This window comes from Aythya fuligula, chromosome 14, assembly GCF_009819795.1.
Source record: "Aythya fuligula isolate bAytFul2 chromosome 14, bAytFul2.pri, whole genome shotgun sequence".
NCBI lineage: Eukaryota > Metazoa > Chordata > Aves > Anseriformes > Anatidae > Aythya > Aythya fuligula.
The window spans coordinates 565,352-583,385 of NC_045572.1; the positions used below are offsets into that span (position 1 = coordinate 565,352).

General features: G+C 38.5%; 1 protein-coding gene across 2 annotated transcripts; it reads right to left on the reverse strand.

The window, feature by feature from the left end:
* Positions 1 to 9,860: 9,860 nt before the first annotated feature.
* Positions 9,861 to 14,997, reverse strand: LOC116494670 (ovomucoid-like). 2 transcript variants are annotated; one of them, XM_032196644.1, is made up of 4 exons: positions 14,934 to 14,997; positions 12,739 to 12,758; positions 10,482 to 10,609; positions 9,861 to 9,918 (listed from the first exon to the last, which is right to left on the reverse strand). In XM_032196644.1, the coding sequence occupies exons 1-4, from the start codon at positions 14,995 to 14,997 to the stop codon at positions 9,873 to 9,875; spliced, it is 258 nt and encodes an 85-aa protein (XP_032052535.1). In that variant the 3' UTR covers positions 9,861 to 9,872. The 2 variants fall into 2 exon arrangements, 1 of the variants encoding a protein (XP_032052535.1); XR_004253895.1 differs by lacking the exons at positions 9,861 to 9,918; positions 14,934 to 14,997 and adding an exon at positions 12,875 to 12,920 and having other exon boundaries at positions 10,574 to 10,609.
* Positions 14,998 to 18,034: the final 3,037 nt, after the last annotated feature.

Here is an 18,034-nt window from a genome sequence, read left to right on the forward strand (position 1 = left end):
AACTGTGAAGTGGCTTCAGCGAATGCTCCCGTTTGGCTTTGCCTGTTGTATTCCAGAAGTTATGATTACAGAATCAGGTAACTGCTCTGTTGCATCTCTTCGTTCTTCTACCTACAGAGAAGACAGCAGGAGCATCTACACTGTCTTACCCCTCATGCAATCTTATCCACAGCCTGATGGCCATACAGCATGGTACATTCTATTCCTGTAAGTTTGTTTCTGAGGGGAAAAAAAAGAAAAAGAAAAAAAAAAGCATACGTCAGGAAAAGAATGATCAGCAACAGGAATGCATGTGGACAGAATTTAAGCCAAGTTGCTGGAGAGGAACTTGTGCCATTGAGGCTATTGTTGAGCATTGAACAGTTAGCAGCTATGCAAATCATGGGGACACACCCTCTTCTTGCCAATCAGCATGGATTTTAGATGTCAGCAGCATCCAAAAATTTAGGCCCTAAAATCTGGGGAAAGCAAGTCCTCCTATGTAAAAGCTAAGTGGAAAAGGAAAATAGTAGTTCATTCAAGAGCCAGATGTAAATCTGTGTGTTTGGGTGGAACCAAGAGAAGATTGCAAAAGGACATAGAGGAACTCAATTGAAATAAGGAATTTGTTTCCATATACACAACTGGAGTATGTGAATGGTACTTTCAAGTAGGTGGTTGCAAGATAGACTAAAACCAAAACACCTTTATTTTCTTGGAAGAAGCCCAAGAAAATATCACACATATCAATTATATGTGGATCTTTGAGGTAGCTTTTTGGTTCTATTTCCTTCACTCTACTGCTACAGGAGTTTCGAAATTTGAAACACTCCAGAATACTTAGACTAGGACCACATGCAAAACAGTTAGGAACTAGAGATACTGGACAGCTATCAATAAAAGCTATTTTTTTCTGGTCTTAATCAACTTTATTATGAAATCTTGTGTTGTGTTACATATAGTACACTACCAATAAGCTTACATAACTAAGAGGATATCTGTGTTGCTTAAATTAGTGCTAGAGCACTTGCTCTGCTTACTTTTGTCTAGGACACTGAGACATATCTGTGGCTATTCAGACATACATACTGCAAGTTTGTATTTTAGGGAAGTTTCATGATCTTATTTCTGTAGCACAAATATTATTAAATCATAAAAAAATATGAGACCCAAGGGACTTAATGTATCCCTTTATGCTTAAAAAAAACCCGTCTACAACCCACAGACTCTCAGTACTTACAAGTCTCACAAAAGATATTTGTAAGCTTTAATTTTCTGAGACACTTTCCATCCCAATTTATGTCAAAATTGGAAGCTAACTATATATGAAAACTAACAACATATCAAAAACTTGTAAACTTTTCAAAACTAAATGACTCTAAGGGAACATCTTATTGAATACCCATGTAGTTCCAAATAGAAACTTCCTGTAGTTTCAAGAAAATTCCAAAACTAATGTACATACTGTTTCTTCTAGTTAACAACTTACATATTGCTTTTCCTGTATCTGCACGTACTTCTGTCAATATAGTTCCTAGAAATTTTCTTCATGTATCATAAACTCCAACCTATCCCTATTTTCTTTCTAGAAAAATGTTTCTCCATACTTATAAGAAAGCTGGTACCTAATGAGTCTCACCTGCATTGCTGAGTCAGCAGTAAGCATTTTGCTCCTCTCCCCACAGCTGTTACTTGCTGGGGAAAAGGGATTCTGACATACCGGGTCTCTCTTATGTGTCAGTAATGTTTTCACCAAGGTTTAAATCCCTTCCCCACACATTTTCCTGTCTTCTTCACTTAAGAATATTCAATCAATGTTTGAAAGAATAACTTCTATTTTGTGAAGGCATGTACATGCCCCTTTTCATCCTGAAAAAGATAAAGAACATTTTACAAAATCTTTGGGATTCATGTTGCACTGATACTGTAAAATATATATATTTACTACTTATTACTAATACTTGCCTTTGTTGGCCTGTTTAATTGAAATACCACCCTACTACCTGTACCCATGTCGTTACAGTTCATATCTGCACTGGTCATGTATTTGTCCATGAGACGTAATTTACATATAGAAGATTCTGGGATTACATGTCTTCTCCTTTCAGGGAAGGTGGTCTCAACATGGATAATTACATACCTGTTTGCAATGGTTTAAAGTTTTTCAAGCCATAGTGGTCTTGTCAGTAATGAGGTTTACAAATTAATGAAATCATTTCTCATGTTCTTTAAATATGTAAGGATTTATGGAAAAAAATATAGTCTGTACATTTGTAAGACAAAAATCGTGCTGTAGATATCCAATTGAAGAAAGTTAAGTTCATTAACAGGAGAAAATACCTCTCTACTGGTACTTGAATAATGAATTGTATTTACAATTTCATAAATTGGAAGTCCTGCCAGATCACATGCTACCAAGGTATTTTGATTGCACTGAGTGGAATTGTCTCATCTTCCCTGACTATAAGTCACCCAGAGCTGTCTTCTGTTGCTCTGGTTGATTAAAGCTGTTATGATTTCCTCTCGTGAGAAAGAGACCATTCAACTACCCAGTGAACATGTTCTAAATAGCTATTAATGTGCTTTGGTTGCTTGAAAACATGGAGGCATTGCTTAGAAATTCATATACATTACTGGCTGTTGTGAGAGATAGGTAAGGGCTGGGGCCAGGATGAGCCCCATTCATTACTTCTTGGGAATAGGGAGGGAACTCCCATGTTTTGTCATTCCCCTGTTAGGAAGGGTGTGAGTCCCTCCCTAACAACATCCTCAAGCCCTCCTGTGAAGTTGCACATAAGTCTATGAATGTAAGTGCAGCTCCAGCCCTTGCAGTGGTGGGCTTGTCCAATGCAGGAGCAGAAACCAGCCTCAGGGTGGAGAATCTGAGAGAATACAGCAGCAGAAACAAATCTGTCCTTCTTTTGTTATGCTCTGTGTTGCATGCAATCATCTTCTTTTCAGCTGTGCTCAGAAAGGGTGTAGGTTTACAGGTGGGAGGACAGCATCAATGGGTGTGCCGTGCTTCTCCCAGAAGATGGCAGCTCAGTGGCATGGATGGGAAAACAGCCTTCCCCGTGCCCACATGGCACTTCTCTACCCTCAGGTGCTGCTTCTGGGAGGTCTGAAGGAGCATGGTCACAACATGGCCAAGTTAGCAGAAGATGTATGTGACATACTTCTCTTTCAAGAGAGTCTGCTGTTCTTTGAAGAGACATTAACCTTTGGGCATGAGACACGAGACTTCTCATGCTTGTAGCTGATGTAGGCCTAACAGGAGGACAGCTTCATAATTACTGGTTCCTCTGACCAACTTGTACTGGAATTTTGAAGTCTAATAAACAAGGGAAATTAAAGGTCTTATTTCTTCTCAGTTTTTCAGATTTTAAATGTGTATCTACATATGTTTGCTCACATCTCAATAGTTTAACACAGCTCATGTCCCACAGAATTGGAAAAATGTGTCTCACATTTCTTGACCATTATCATGACTTGTTTTATTTTTCCTGACAGATACATGTTTTTCTCTATGTGGCTTGTTAAACTCAAAAAAGGATTCTGTCTCTTTTAAGTGAATATGTAGAATCCTACAACCATTTTTTCCAAGGAGAAAAAAAAAAAAAAGTTATTTCCTCACTTGTCAGGTTCTTTTACTCCTCCAACAAGAGTATAGGACAATAATTCAGATACATAGCATATATTAACACAAATTTCTGTGGTGAAAATCAACTACATTAATAGAAGATTTCAAATAAGTGTATGACTTCCTGCACTACAATGGGGAGTTTTACATGACATTAACATATAACAATAGCATGGTCTGTGATAATCTTGAAATAAAATTATCTGCAATGTCTAATTCTCTAGCATACAGAACTTTTCTTCCTCCACTACTTTTGATCCAGAATCTGGAATTTAAAGCATGGAAATTGAAAAAACAAGCTTTTAAGATATCTCCTGACACATGGCTGAAATAAAGAATGCTAGAATTTTGCTAAGTGGTAAGAACTTCATAGGTGTTTTGGTGGCGACATTTTATTTACCAGTTCTCTCTGCAACTACACGTTACAGAGCTTTATGTAGTAAGATCTTATGATATTAAGATGAAATAGTTGAAAATGTCTTATGATTATATAGTCTGTATTTGAGACAATGAGGGCCTGTTTTTGTTTTTGTTGCTGTTGCTGTTGTTTTTGTTTTTCCCAAATACTTAATATTATTAAAAGATTGAGAAATACTGAATAATTGTAATAACTGGATACACTAAACAGGCATGAGATAACCTTTGAGCTGTTTATTGTAAACAGCCTGAGCAGTATCACACTGTTTTTAGGGCAGGGTTAGAATCCAGCTCTCCAGGCTGACCAGACACTGATACAACCGTAATGAGGCCAGTTGAATGTGAACTATATTCCATTATACTTCACCGTTCAGTCATCTGGTATTATCTTCTGTTCAGAGACATGGAATTCTGGTATGATCTAAAGAATGCTTTATGCAATAGCAACTACAGTTGCAATTGCCAGTACAGCTGGCAATTTTTCATGTTGCCCTCGATGTCTTTAAGAAGGTAATTGGTAGTGTAGGAGTTTGGTTCTGGCACAGCCATATGGTTCTGGTATCTATGATGCTTTGATTGAAGCGACAGTATTCCACCTCAGCAGTTTGCCTTCCAGGTCAATCTCTAAGATACCTGGGACGGGGCTCATCTCTTACACTGAGCACACAGAGCACCAGTGCTCTTCCTCCTCTGTACTTGTGTGCAAGAACAATGACAGTAACAGCAATATTAAAAAATAAATTTTGCCCTTTATGGACAGGTGAAGTAGTTTTATTATAGCACTGTTATTCTCTTTTTCAGGAATCCAAGCCATCTGATTTTCAGGCCTGTATTTCATTATGTCTTGTCTTAAAAGTTAAAAAGGTGCATCAGAAGACCTTACCATGAAGACTCTTCTTTCTCCATACACACATACATTTATAGATAGATAGATAGATAGATAGATAGATAGATAGATAGATAGATAGATGGATAGATAGATACCTCAATGACACATCAGGTTTTTTTCGGAGTAGAGTTTTGAAAACTCTAGTCCTCTATCAGTGCAAGGAGATCTACTCTATTTTTCCATTCTATGCCAGTATCTGGCTCTCTCTATTTTATTTTCTAGTAAGCAGGATCTGAGTGTGTTTCATCAGCTCACTCAAGCTACATATATTTCTCCTTCCCCATATTTCTATGTCATTGCTACATTGCACAAACTTGATTGTCCAGATTGTCTGGCTACTTCAGCATTTTTTTTCAGATGTCATTTACAGCAACATGCAAATCATATTCTTTGCTCTGGTATGTGGCAAAAGCTGGTGTGGTTCTCAGCATTCTCTGTAGCTGTAGACCGTCACATGATGCTAGCATGGGCAGAAAAATAGCACAAGCATACCATGTTGGAGAGTATTGCTCTCCAGCTACTTTCTACTACTCTTTTATGTCAGAAATGATGAGAAAAGAATTAGAGTCCCAGGAGTCTGGTATCTGTGATGGATGTATATACTGTCTATTTTAGGCTTAGACTTAGACTTACAGGGCTCTCAATCACCCCTGTGGATGTCCAATGGCTCCATAGGAAACTTAATTATCTTAGGTTTGTTTCACACACACTAGTGCTTAAATATCTAAATATACGAAAGCAGATGGTGTGAATATCCACTTTGGATGTAACAGGCCAAGCCAGAAGACTTGGGATATTTATTATTTAATATTTTTATAAAATATTACTATAATAACTTATATATTATTGGGATATATACTTGGGGATATTGGGAAATATCCCAAAATTGTCTGCTGAATTTTTTGATGTTGTGATGAAATATCAGAGTTTGACTTTGTTTTCCCAACTTAATCTTTCTCACTCAAGACATTGTCATGCCCTGTCTTAGAAACTTTTAGGTTAACTGTGCAGATCCAGAAGCCTTTGAACTTTGAAAATTTTTACCTCATTGATTGTGTCCTACAGCCTAATTGCTGGGGCCTAGAGTTAAACAGAATGCATAATAGTGCTGACTTTAATCTGTGTACAAGGATAGGCAGAAGAATTTCCTGCCACCATCCTCCATTAATTCCTGTCATTCAGTGTGAAAATAATTAGGTTCCTTACCTTTCTCATCTTACCTCTTTTAACAGGAAACAACTCCATCTGATGAAAACTGATATTTCTTGCTGGCAGATTTTTTTTCCTGCAACTGGTTCATCTTTAGTTTCACTATCTGCCTACATATTTATGCCTTGTGCATGTCCTACTCAAAAAATACCAGCAGGGCTATCTGACTAGCTTCTTCCACTGGTCCATACACACAGCCCTTAATCTTGCTGTTCCTCCAGAAGTCATGGACACCTGTGGCTCTAACCAACAGTTTCTCTTTACCTTAGAACAAATTTAAAATTTATCTCTTTACCAGTAACATATCTAATTAATGCTGGAGGTACTAATGTGAGTAATCTGGCTAAAGAGGATTGAAAAAATGCTTTAAGAGTATCTGAATAGTCCAGTGGCTCAGTGAAGAATTTTTATTACAGTATTTTTCTTGTCAGATATCTTATCTGCAACTTCAAGACATGGCAACTTCACTAGATTCTCAAAGATGTTCAGAAAATATTTCAATGGTAGGTAATGTGTCTGTCTTTTTTCCGGGGGGGGGGGGAAGCCACACTATAAACAACTAAAAAAATCCATGATTTTCTTTTTCTATTAGAATTACAAGGATTTCTAGCCTCTTTATTCCAGAGAGAAGATAAAAAGATGCCACCTGCACCTAATGCTTACCTCTGGAGATGAGCCCCTCCACCACTTTTCTCCCTACACATACTACACATAAAGTCTAAGTTTATTGAGAAAAATACACCAAGCAGAAGCACAGTGTGGGAGGTACCATGAAGAGAGTCACCACAGTCCTCATTCTAGGAGCTTTCTGTTCCTCACATAAGCAATTTGTGTGATCCAGCATTCATCACAGTAGTCCATCCTTTGACACATGAAATTGCTAATTAATCTTGACTTCAGTTTCAAACAGAAGAGGGACATAGTCTGGACAGAAACCTTTCATCCATCTTCATTAATCTGAATGTTTGTTTCCAATTTTATACTGGTCCTTGGCTAAGAATGCTGTTCTAAACTGATAACCTTAATGGGACATCAAAATGAGTATCTTCTGCTTGTGCATCACTTAGAAAATAACATGCCAAATTTCTCCTTTCTGAAAGATGAGTAAAAGCCAAGGTCATAGTTAACCCCCCATCAGTTTCAGTGGCCACTGAATTCTCCAGTGATAAGGAGGTTTTTAATGTACTATGAGCACCACTGTCCGTTAGAAAGGACTCTAAAGGCTCCCGCAGTGGGGAATAAACCTCAGTCTTGTTCTATGGTTTAATGGGACGCAGTAGTGAACAGGAATAGCATTTAATAATGTTAAGAAATCTAGCTGGCCAGGGTTTACATAGCATTCAGCAGTTATTGCTATCAAGAAATGCAATGCTTAAAGGAAATGCAGTCAGAAAAAAAAGAATCCTCTTGTTAAATTCACTCATTTTTTAGTTGTATTTGACATAAAAATGCAGAGTTGTTATTTTTTATGTTTGGTTGGAATGTAGCACTCCATCTTTCTAGAAATATTTACTTTAGCATTTCTTACTTCTTATTTTTTCCTTTCATTTTCCGTTGTTTTCAGTTTTATCTTTCTTCTAGATTTTCCCAGCCAAGGTGATCAAGAGAGCACAACTTTTACTATCCTTGAACTCTAAACCTCCCTTCCCAAAAAGATACTGTTAATATTTTGTGTTCTGAGTTCTCTGAGTTTGAAAGGTCTCCTCCAAATTGTCCACCAAGTATGCAAAAGGCAGCAGGTATACATGTACATGAAAGAGAAGACATTTGGTATTCTTTGAGATTAAGACCCTCTTTATCCCACAGGTTGTTTTGTGTGAGGTATTATTTTTTTTTTCAGTTGTTAGAGAACCAAAGTTAGGATGAAAAAGAAATGTTGAATTTCAAATCCACTTTGACTTTTGTAGTTTGTTTAGTAGCTAGAATCAGCACAATCGACATCACATACCAGAGGGTTTGCATCTATTTACCGAGTTTAACAGGCATTTACTTTAAAAATGGTTCAACCAATTCATGTTATAAATCAAACTAAAGACTAGGCTTACATCTGTGTGTAATAGCAAATTAAACAGAGCCTCTCTCATGCAGAGGCCAGCTAGTTGAGTCCAGGCACATCTATGGTATGAAATCACTTTTAGTTTCCAAAATTTCATCCAGTTTCCTGTCTGGGAATGGCCCTCAGCCTCCCAAGACATGCCTGAGAACTGTTGGGAAGAATTTTGATCCAAGACAGAACCATGCCAGGGCTACGCTAACAACTTCAAAGTAAAGAAAGATGATGGAGTTTCAATGCTCACAGTTGTGTTCTGGCACTGTTAACTCTTTGGTAGAGAAGTAGCCTGTGAAATACTGTTTATTTGGTCATTATCAGGATCGCAGAAGTCCGAAATCCTCTTCTCCTGTATAAAGAACGAGAACAATGTCCTCAGGTCTGCCAAGAGAAATAACAGACCCAATGGACCAACAAATCCTCTTGATCCTTCTATTACAGAACTCAACCAGCCTGATACTACAGTGATATTCAGCCAGCAGTGGAATGGCTATGCTTTTGGGTATCTTGCCTTCAAAGGCAAGAGCATAAGTTTCCTTTCTCATTTTCCATTCTTCTGAAGTATGAGTCTTACTTCAACCTAACTGATACCCACATTCCAGTGCCAAAATTTTCTTCAGGTGTAATCCCAGCAAGGTCAGTCACTTATAAACTTTAATTCTGGAAAATGTGTTCCCTTAACTGCCTATTCAAGTGTAAAAGACATAAACCAGTTTAACAACAATGATAAGGATGTAATAGCAGAACAGAAATTTCTCCAGGTCTGAAAGCAGCCAATTTATCAGAAATTAAAAGAATCATTAATGGTTACATTTATATGACAGGATTTAACAGAGACACTGCTATGAGGCTTATCTTGTTTTACAGATTTGGGGATTTGTTTCATTGGAGGAAAAAAAAAAAAAAAAAAGCCAGATTGCAGGGTAAATTCCAATGTCATGGGGCCATGTAGTGCATATTTCTAGTATTACAACTTTTGTCTTCTGTACTTGGGCTTTTTTAGCTCTGCCAGCACTGTCCCTGGCTTCAGCTCTATAATTATTTTCTCTGACTTGGGAAACATCTCCTTTATAAATAACGGATAAAATATATTTATTTATATTTATATTTATATTTATAAAGGTTGCCATGGACAAAAAATAAAAAGAGTCTACTTTTATTGTAATAAACATGCAAACTAAGAAGCTAAACATAAATGAATCAGAATTGTACAAAGTTAAAAGAAAAATGAGAATTTAAAATTTAACTACAAAACTGGAAGAGTACAAACACTTCCCAGGAAAGCTGAGGCCTTTGAAAAGAAGTGTGTGCAGAAGTTTCTGGGTAAATGAGTGAAAACACTTCACCAACTAGGAGAGCTGAGGCAATGCCTGCACTAAAATCAAGTGGCAATGTAAGAAGGTTTAACTTTCACCATGGAGACAAACATATAATGAAGTGCTCATGTGAAAACCAATTTGTTAGAGAAACAGGAATGCTCATGAGAATCCTGAACTGGAAGACAGAACTGTCAATCCCAGCACTCTGGATCAGAGGGAAACACAAATGACAGCGCACAGCTGAAAAGTCTACTTTGAGCTTTGTTTGCCATCATTAGGACAGGCAGAGTGAATGAAATTAAATTAAGAGATCATGATAAGGCAGTGAAAAGCTGTTCTCAGCATTCTTCTCTGTCCCACAGAATTCATTCAGCATGCACCTTCTTGCTTCATATGTAAGGCTCCTCTACTTCTCCTGCAAAAGAAAGGACATAGACATTGCAGATAGTAAACTTAATGTTATGAACACAGACCTCTGCAAAGTCCTCAGCCAACAAAATGCTAACAAAGAAGATGCTATAAAAGTTTGCAGCAGACAAGAAGGCATTGATTTGTAAAACACTTTATTTTAAAAATTATGTTATATAGATAAAAAGCGAGAAAAGTTTCTGATATGTCCAATACAACTTTTGAATTCTTGTATGACTTGATTTGGCCCAGATGCCTTGTTAGCCCCGTGTGGCTCAATCAACTCTTTTATGGTCCAACCTCCAGTTTCTGCTAGAATAGGAATATTTGTGTTGCTCGCACAAATACCAAGGTCATCTGTTTAGATCAGTTGACTCTTGTTGGTGGGAGAAGCAATTAATCTATAAAGATGAGGAAAGAGGCAAAGGAATGGAGCCTCTTAAGCAAAGATGCAGAGTAATTGAAATCCTGAACAGAATGACAGCATTTAGATGGAGTGGAAATACCAGAGAACTCAGCTAATCTCAGAATTTAGCTTATTCGGGAGTCATTACTTAGTATGTTACTTACAGGACAGCCTTGCAGAAGGAACATTTGTTGTTATATGTTTTCCCATCAGAGCCACAAAAAGGTTGGTAGAGTTTTTCACAATAAATAGGTCTTCCTCTCTCTAACCTCTTGTATTCACTGCAGTCTACCTGCAAATAAGGTATCATTTTTAAAAAGATGGAATACATTTTTCTCACATTCTCTATTCACCTACACAAATAATGGGTATGTATGATTTTTTTTTTTGATCTATGATAAGGTTGTCAGCTGCTGTAGAGAAGCACGGTCAGTTGTCCTCTACCGTCTATGCTTGCTGAGCTTAATCCTCAAAAAAAAGAATGTTTCTTCTGACAGATGTGTGTGATGCCACCAAAGTCAGATATTGAGCACCTTTGGGGATTTTGCTGTCTGTCTAAATAAAGATGTAATCACTGGAAAAAATACAAGCTGTTTTTCATCTACAAAAAGTTGAGTCTTAATATATTTTTCTATGTGGTTGCAAATGTTAGTAAATTCCTGTGTGTGTGTGTTTTTTTTTTTGTTTTTTTTTTTTTTAAAGCGTGTTAATGGTTTCTTTCTCTTTATTCCACAAATAGCAACTTGTGACATTTTTTACACTGGTGAAGAGACCTGGCCAGGCAGAATTAGGTAAAGGCCTGGGTAAGTATTAGCGTGAAAACAAATTGTTGAAAGGCTCTTAGTGAGATCATATTTATTACTGACTTGTATGTAAAAATGAGAGTACAAACTAATAAAATAAATGACTAAAAGGACTTCTGTCCTGTTTCTGGAGCTCAATCTTCTTCTGTCAAATGAATGTAATTCCTGGTATTTGACAAACAAAGAGCTCCTTGTGCAGTTCATGTATTCTATTCAATGTGCTATTTGTTGTCCTTGAAAGCCTGTATTTCATTGCCTTGGAAATCACCTCTCTCTTGTGTGCTGCTGTAACTAAAATTGGCTCAGCTCTTTTTACTGCCAGTCTAGTGAGAATTTGAAACATTAGTCTTTGCAGGGAAACTACTATTGAAACTTGTCCTTCCTAAAGATTTATCAAAAGTAAGTTGTAAGTATTTAAAACAGAACCTAGCTTTGCTGTTCTCTTGGTATGGCCTGATTGTTTATCCCCTTCGTTCTACCTCCTAGTGAAAAGGAGGAGTTTACTTCAACCAAAACCTGGAATTTATTGCATATTATGTGATTATTTTTACACTGGTGTTTGTCCATGGTCTGCAAGAGAGTGATGAATGAGGAACTGTGTGTGGGCAGCTCCTCCAGCAGCCTGTGCCATGGTTGCAGTGAAGACTGGCAGTTTGAGTTAGCTCCTCTGGCAAATGGGTCATTAACCAATCACTCTTTTAGGTATTACAGGCTCAAATCCAGTGTCCCATAAGAAAAGCATTTGGGATATTAGTCAACCTAGATTTTTCCTTCATTTGATCATTTACCTTTTCTCCAAAGCATTTCAAACACTGGGCTGGAAAGCAGGAGACAGCACACCTAACCCCAATCACAAAGGCAGGTCAGAGACCTGACACAGCCGATTCCACAACGCAACCCAGCTGAGGCAATGGCATGGGTGAGAATCTCTGTAGCTGTACCTCTCAGTTTAAAATTGGTCAAACACTAACTAATAAAAAAGCTAGAAACTGGGTGAATTTGCCTCATATATACATGTAATGGTTCGTAAAATGGGAGAGTGGAACAGTCTCTTCCTGGAAGAGTGTATGGCTGTGTAGGTTCAAGCACTGAATGCTGTGTATGTTTTGCTAGTTTGGGGCCATGCTCTGTGTCTGTTCACGCACGGATCTCCATACGCTGCTGCTCTCCGCTGGACCCCTCAAGGAATTGTCTCTGGTCACCTGAGCATGGACTTGTATTACTTAGTGGCTCATTTATTTCAGAGGATGACACCAGAATGGATGCTCCATCAGTCAGGGATAAATTAAAATCTTTAGGTGTATGATTTAGGATCTGAAAGTCACCAAGCAAGCCTTATAATGTCACCAGATAAATATATATTTTTTTAAATCTCAATTTTCTGGCTTATAATTTTGCCTTACCCATTCTCTTGCCCAGACTGCATTATACAAACAAACATCTGGAAGGTGTCAGGGCAACTATATGGAAACCACATATCTCAACCTCAGGGATTTTTTTTTTACTTTGGCTGCAATTAATTAATGTTTAGTATGTTTTCTCTGACCTCATCAATCTCTGTGTACTGTTGTTACAAACTATGTATTTTTGTCAAGAAATAAAGGAGAAAATGACTTACCGCATCCTCTTTGGCAGCATCTACAATATAAACAGAATCACAAAAGATAAAATAAAATGCACTGTTGTAAATATTCAGTTTGCAAATAGGCTGGTTTCATCAGCACCAGCCCTTCCAGCAACACCAAGTCTCTTACCTTCTTGAAAGTAAATAGTGACATAGTTTTTCAGTGTTGAATAAGATACATGTGTCAGGACTTATTAAACAAGCGGGTCTTACTGCATCGTTTACCTTAGAAATCTGTGTCAGCAGCTAGAACAGCCTTTGTCGTCAGAGGGAATGGAGCCTATTGTTCCCTTTTTCATCAGTGAAAGATTAAAGACCCAGGAGTCAATATTATGTTAAATGGCCCATCTTCTTCAGTATTAATTGGTTGGGCATTGGTTTTAATTTCCAGGTCTACCAAAAAATTCATATGTGGCTGTAAGCAAGTCATGCTGTCCTTTTATACTTTGATCTGTCTATAACGAGGATAATATCTTCATTAAAATTTAATGCTAAATATATAGATTTTGATGATAACGAAATTTGGATCATAGTACCACTTTAAAAATTGTTTTCTCTTGCCAATCAATATGGAATCCAAACTATTCGGAGAAGGATTGGCTCCTGTTTTGTATATACATGGCATCTAATATAATGGAGCCCTGATCTCAGGTGGGGCTTCAAAAAGTTCCTTCTAAACAGCTATTCAATGATAATTACACCTCCCAGAAAGTAAACAAGTAACATTGGCATGTTTCCACTATGGTGACACATTCATTACTTTCCTTAGGAATGTATTTCGTTCTTCTCCTGTCCTGTAATTGTCATTCTGTGTCTTCAAAGGGATAGAAGTTATCAGACAGCGTTTTTTTGTACAGAAGGAGGAGGAAGAAAATGCAGTGTAATATAAAAGGCAATACAGCTCTAGCTCTTATTTTTCTGATTAAGTGCAGCTGGTTTGAATCAGGATTCAGCTGACATTCAGCTTTGCACTAAAATTAATTTCTGTAGAGCTCTTTACATCTTCTGATCAAATACAGTCACCCAAAGTAAAGAAAACTAGCATAAATTATTCACTGTGTCAAGTTTTGGTCAATGTCATCAGAAGCTTTACTGAATTTTCATGATTCTGGAATCAGATCAGATTTAACCTATGTCCACAAAAACATTAAGATTTTTTTTTCCTCCCTGGTAATCTTTTGTACCCACTATGCACTTGGGAGTTAAAGTGAAAAAGATCTGGCTCAAAAAGGATTGATCCATAAAGTTTTAAAGCAGAGAAGATAAGCTAGAACATCCAAGGAACGGATTTGCTGGAATTCTCATGAAAGCAATATTTGTTTGTTTATTTGTTTTGCCATTGCAATGAATAAAACTGTTTGAAAGACTATTTTTCATCAAAAGCATATTATATCATGGAAATTATAATTTTTCATAAAAATTTTGATTTTGAGATTATTTTCAAAGCAAAATTTTCTGAGCCATTCAAAATGGAAAAGGGTTATGTTTCATAACTTCAGTTTTGTTTTAGTAATTTCATTGTATTTTACTTAACATTCATGTAGCTATCGGACCACACTATACTAATAGCAGAGAAGACTTGCACTCCCCACGTTCAGTTAGTCTAAATGTACTTTTTTTTTTTTCTGAAAGTTTTTTTTTTGCTCTAAAAATTAAATAAATTACCAAGTGAATTACAAGTAAATTACTCAAGAAATTCCTCCAAGCTCCATATTTTACCATAGAGCAACTTGCACCTCAAAGCGATCTCCATCCTGACAAATTAGCATCGTAAAGGAGGTTATTCACAGCATCTTTTATGGCTAGTGCATAATCAACTATCTCCTGCTTGCTCAGTTTGGCAGGATAAGGATCTCATCAGCTCTGAGCAATGCACTCAGATCAAAGAAAGAAATGAGTTGGTAAAAAAACTGCTTTGCAGTCTAGACTTTGCAGTTCACTCTTTAGTTACAGTGCAGAAGGCAGCTCTGATCCACACCACCATCAGGGAATAAATTTCATCTGCCCAAGTTGGCAACTGTAAAGCTAGTGAAATAGTGCTTACTAATGAATGCACAAGCATAAAATTTCACTTACTTTCTGCCACCCCAGCCCAGCAACCACTGCTACCTATCCTAGTTCACTGAGAAGTCTGAAGTACTAAAACATTAGAACTATAATGTATTAGGAAATAAAAAAGGGCTACTCACTTGCTAAGCAAAGAACTGCCAGGGTGAGGAGCACAAAAGTGCCTGTTATCTTCATGGCAGACATAGTTTCTTGACCTGTTTCACAGCCAACCTGTGCTCCAAGGTTGGTTCCAGAACGCTTAGCTTAAATGCACATTCACGCATCTGTGGGTGCAGATAAATATATATATATACACACACAGAGCAGGAACCCTGATGATGAAATCCCCCTTGTAGAAGGTAATTAGAAGAAGGTGTTGCCCATGGGTAGTGTCACCAAGAATGTCTTTTGCACAGTATGAAGGTCAGACGTACAGGGCAAAGATGAGAGTCACAGCATGGATTGTGTTGATAAAGGAGATGAATTGTTCTTTGGCTAATCCCCTTGCCTAATTAACTGTTCCATCTCCATTAGCGAGTTCAAGGTGTGACTCATTAAGGTGGTTACTTAATGCTGATATGTTATTGCCATATTGACTTTTAGAGCTGAACATAATTCCCATGCAAAAATATAATAATAATAACAATAATAATTCTACTGGGAGTATTCCAAAACATTCACACCAGTGTAGCTGAAATGCTGAACTCCTATTCTCCTGAAAATTTTGAGACCTGTGTGGGTAGAGGAGATGCTGGTTAACATGGCCATGCACTGAATCCTTTCAAACTGCCTTGTGGGTGCAGTTGTGACTGGAAAAGTGTGTCTTTTGTGTGAATACCCACACTCACCTTCACACACAGCCCAGAGGATTTCCTAGCCTTTCAGTGTTCTTCTGCCTTTAAAGTTCCAGCAGTCTGGTGCTCAGAAACAATGTGATGTGAAGAAAGGAGCAAAAATACTGTATTCAACGGTGTTGCGAAGAGAAGTGATGTGTTCACAGGCATTGTGCATCCAGCTGAGTTACTGCCAAATTTGCTGTCATGGTGAAAGGGACAAGGTCCCTCTGCCTGCCCATCTTTTTCTTTGTTGATAGTTCCAGTGCAATAAGTGTCATACACAGGATTCTTTAAACAAATTCAACATACCAGTGTGATACTGACAACAGGCATAACTCTGTTGCTTTTATAATACGGGCAAAGGGTAGTGGCACAATGGAAAACTCAGATCTGAGTCTTTTCTTAAAGTTCAAAGAAAAATCATGTTTTGAGACCATATTTCTGTTTGAACCCATCTGTCCAGAACTGCCTTCTGCTTAGTGATTTGGAGTGTAGCTGTCCTCTTTAATATCTTCATCGATGATCTGGACGAGGGCATCGAGTGCACCCTCAGTAAGTTTGCAGATGACACCAAGTTAGGTGCGTGTGTCGATCTGCTCGAGGGCAGGAAGGTTCTGCAGGAGGATCTGGATAGGCTGCACTGATGGGCTGAGGTCAACTGCATGAAGTTTAACAAGGCCAAGTGCCGGGTCCTGCACCTGGGGCGCAATAACCCCAAGCAGAGCTACAGGCTGGGAGATGAGTGGTTGGAGAGCTGCCAGGCAGAGAAGGACCTGGGAGTGATGGTGGATAGTCAGCTGAATATGAGCCAGCAGTGTGCTCAGGTGGCCAAGAAGGCCAACGGCATCCTGGCTTGTATCAGAAACAGTGTGACCAGCAGGGCTAGGGAGGTGATCGTCCCCCTGTACTCGGCTCTGGTGAGGCCGCACCTCGAGTACTGTGTTCAGTTTTGGGCCCCCCGCTACAAGAAGGACATTGAGGTGCTCGAACGAGTCCAGAGAAGGGTGACGAAGCTGGTGAGGGGCCTGGAGAACAAGTCCTACGAGGAGCGGCTGAGGGAGCTGGGCTTGTTCAGCCTGGAGAAAAGGAGGCTCAGGGGCGACCTTATCGCTCTCTACAGGTACCTCAAAGGAGGCTGTAGCGAGGTGGGGGTTGGTCTGTTCTCCCACGTGCCTGGTGACAGGACGAGGGGGAATGGGCTAAAGTTGCGCCAGGGGAGTTTTAGGTTAGATGTTAGGAAGAACTTCTTTACCGAAAGGGTTGTTAGACGTTGGAACAGGCTGCCCAGGGAAGTGGTGGAGTCACCATCCCTGGAAGTCCTTAAAAGACGTTTAGACGTAGAGCTTAGGGATATGGTTTAGTGGAGACTGTTAGCGTCCTCGATGATCTTGAGGTCTCTTCCAACCTAGAAATTCTGTGATTCTGTGATTCTGTGAAATTGTCACAGTATGAAAGATCCCTGTGCGCTGCTACAATTCACAATATTTCAGTGATCACCTTTCCTACATTGCAAGACAGCTTGGGGCTTTTACGCCACGAAGGAGTTGGGGTCATATATGCTAAATTCAGTAAAACAGAGGGACTGAATATCCTTTCAAAAAAGGTTGTAGTATGTCAAATAGACCTTGGGCCCTGCTAACTCATGCTTCTGTGTGGAGAGCAAGAGGGATACTGACCATCTTGTCAGTAAATGAAGAATGCAGATAATGAATAAATGGTTAATTTCTCATCACTTCTGGAGTGGAAAAAAAAAAATGCCACTGAATTGAAGTTCCACATTAAGATAGGGGAAGAACAGGATAGTTGAAGATCTGGTCTGGGATGGAGGCCTGCATATTTTATTTATTTTATTTTATTTTGCTTTGGCAATATGTGTGTGTTCCTATAAGGTGCAGTTAACAAAAGACAAGCTATGGTTTAAATTTGTTGGTCTGGATTCGGCTGCTGTGGGCTGTCAGTGGAATTTTGGTTCTGGAAAGCCCAAGAGCCTGTCTTAGAATGTAAATGAATGAATTTATGGAGAATATTCATGAAATGTTGTTGGCTGATGTTGATGATTGCTACTCTAGGCAGCAAGAACAAAACCCCAATCAAGAAGATATTCCTAATCTGAATAGATTTAGCAAACAAGACTTCAGAGGACTACTTGAAACTATAAAACTGCAGCTTGATGGAACATGCAGCTTCCTTGACACTGGTATGAGGAAACCTCCCACTTTGGTTGCACTGTCTTGCCTAATTTGCTGCTACAGAGTGTACCGTCTGATGCAACCTCAGTATCCATCTCATCGTTCTAGCAAAAGAATATAAGCATCTGTTTACAGCCTTCTGTAGGGAGGTTTTCTGAGGCCTAGTGAAGAAAGGAAGACAGCACATTTGGAGGTGGGAGTAATGAGTGAGATATT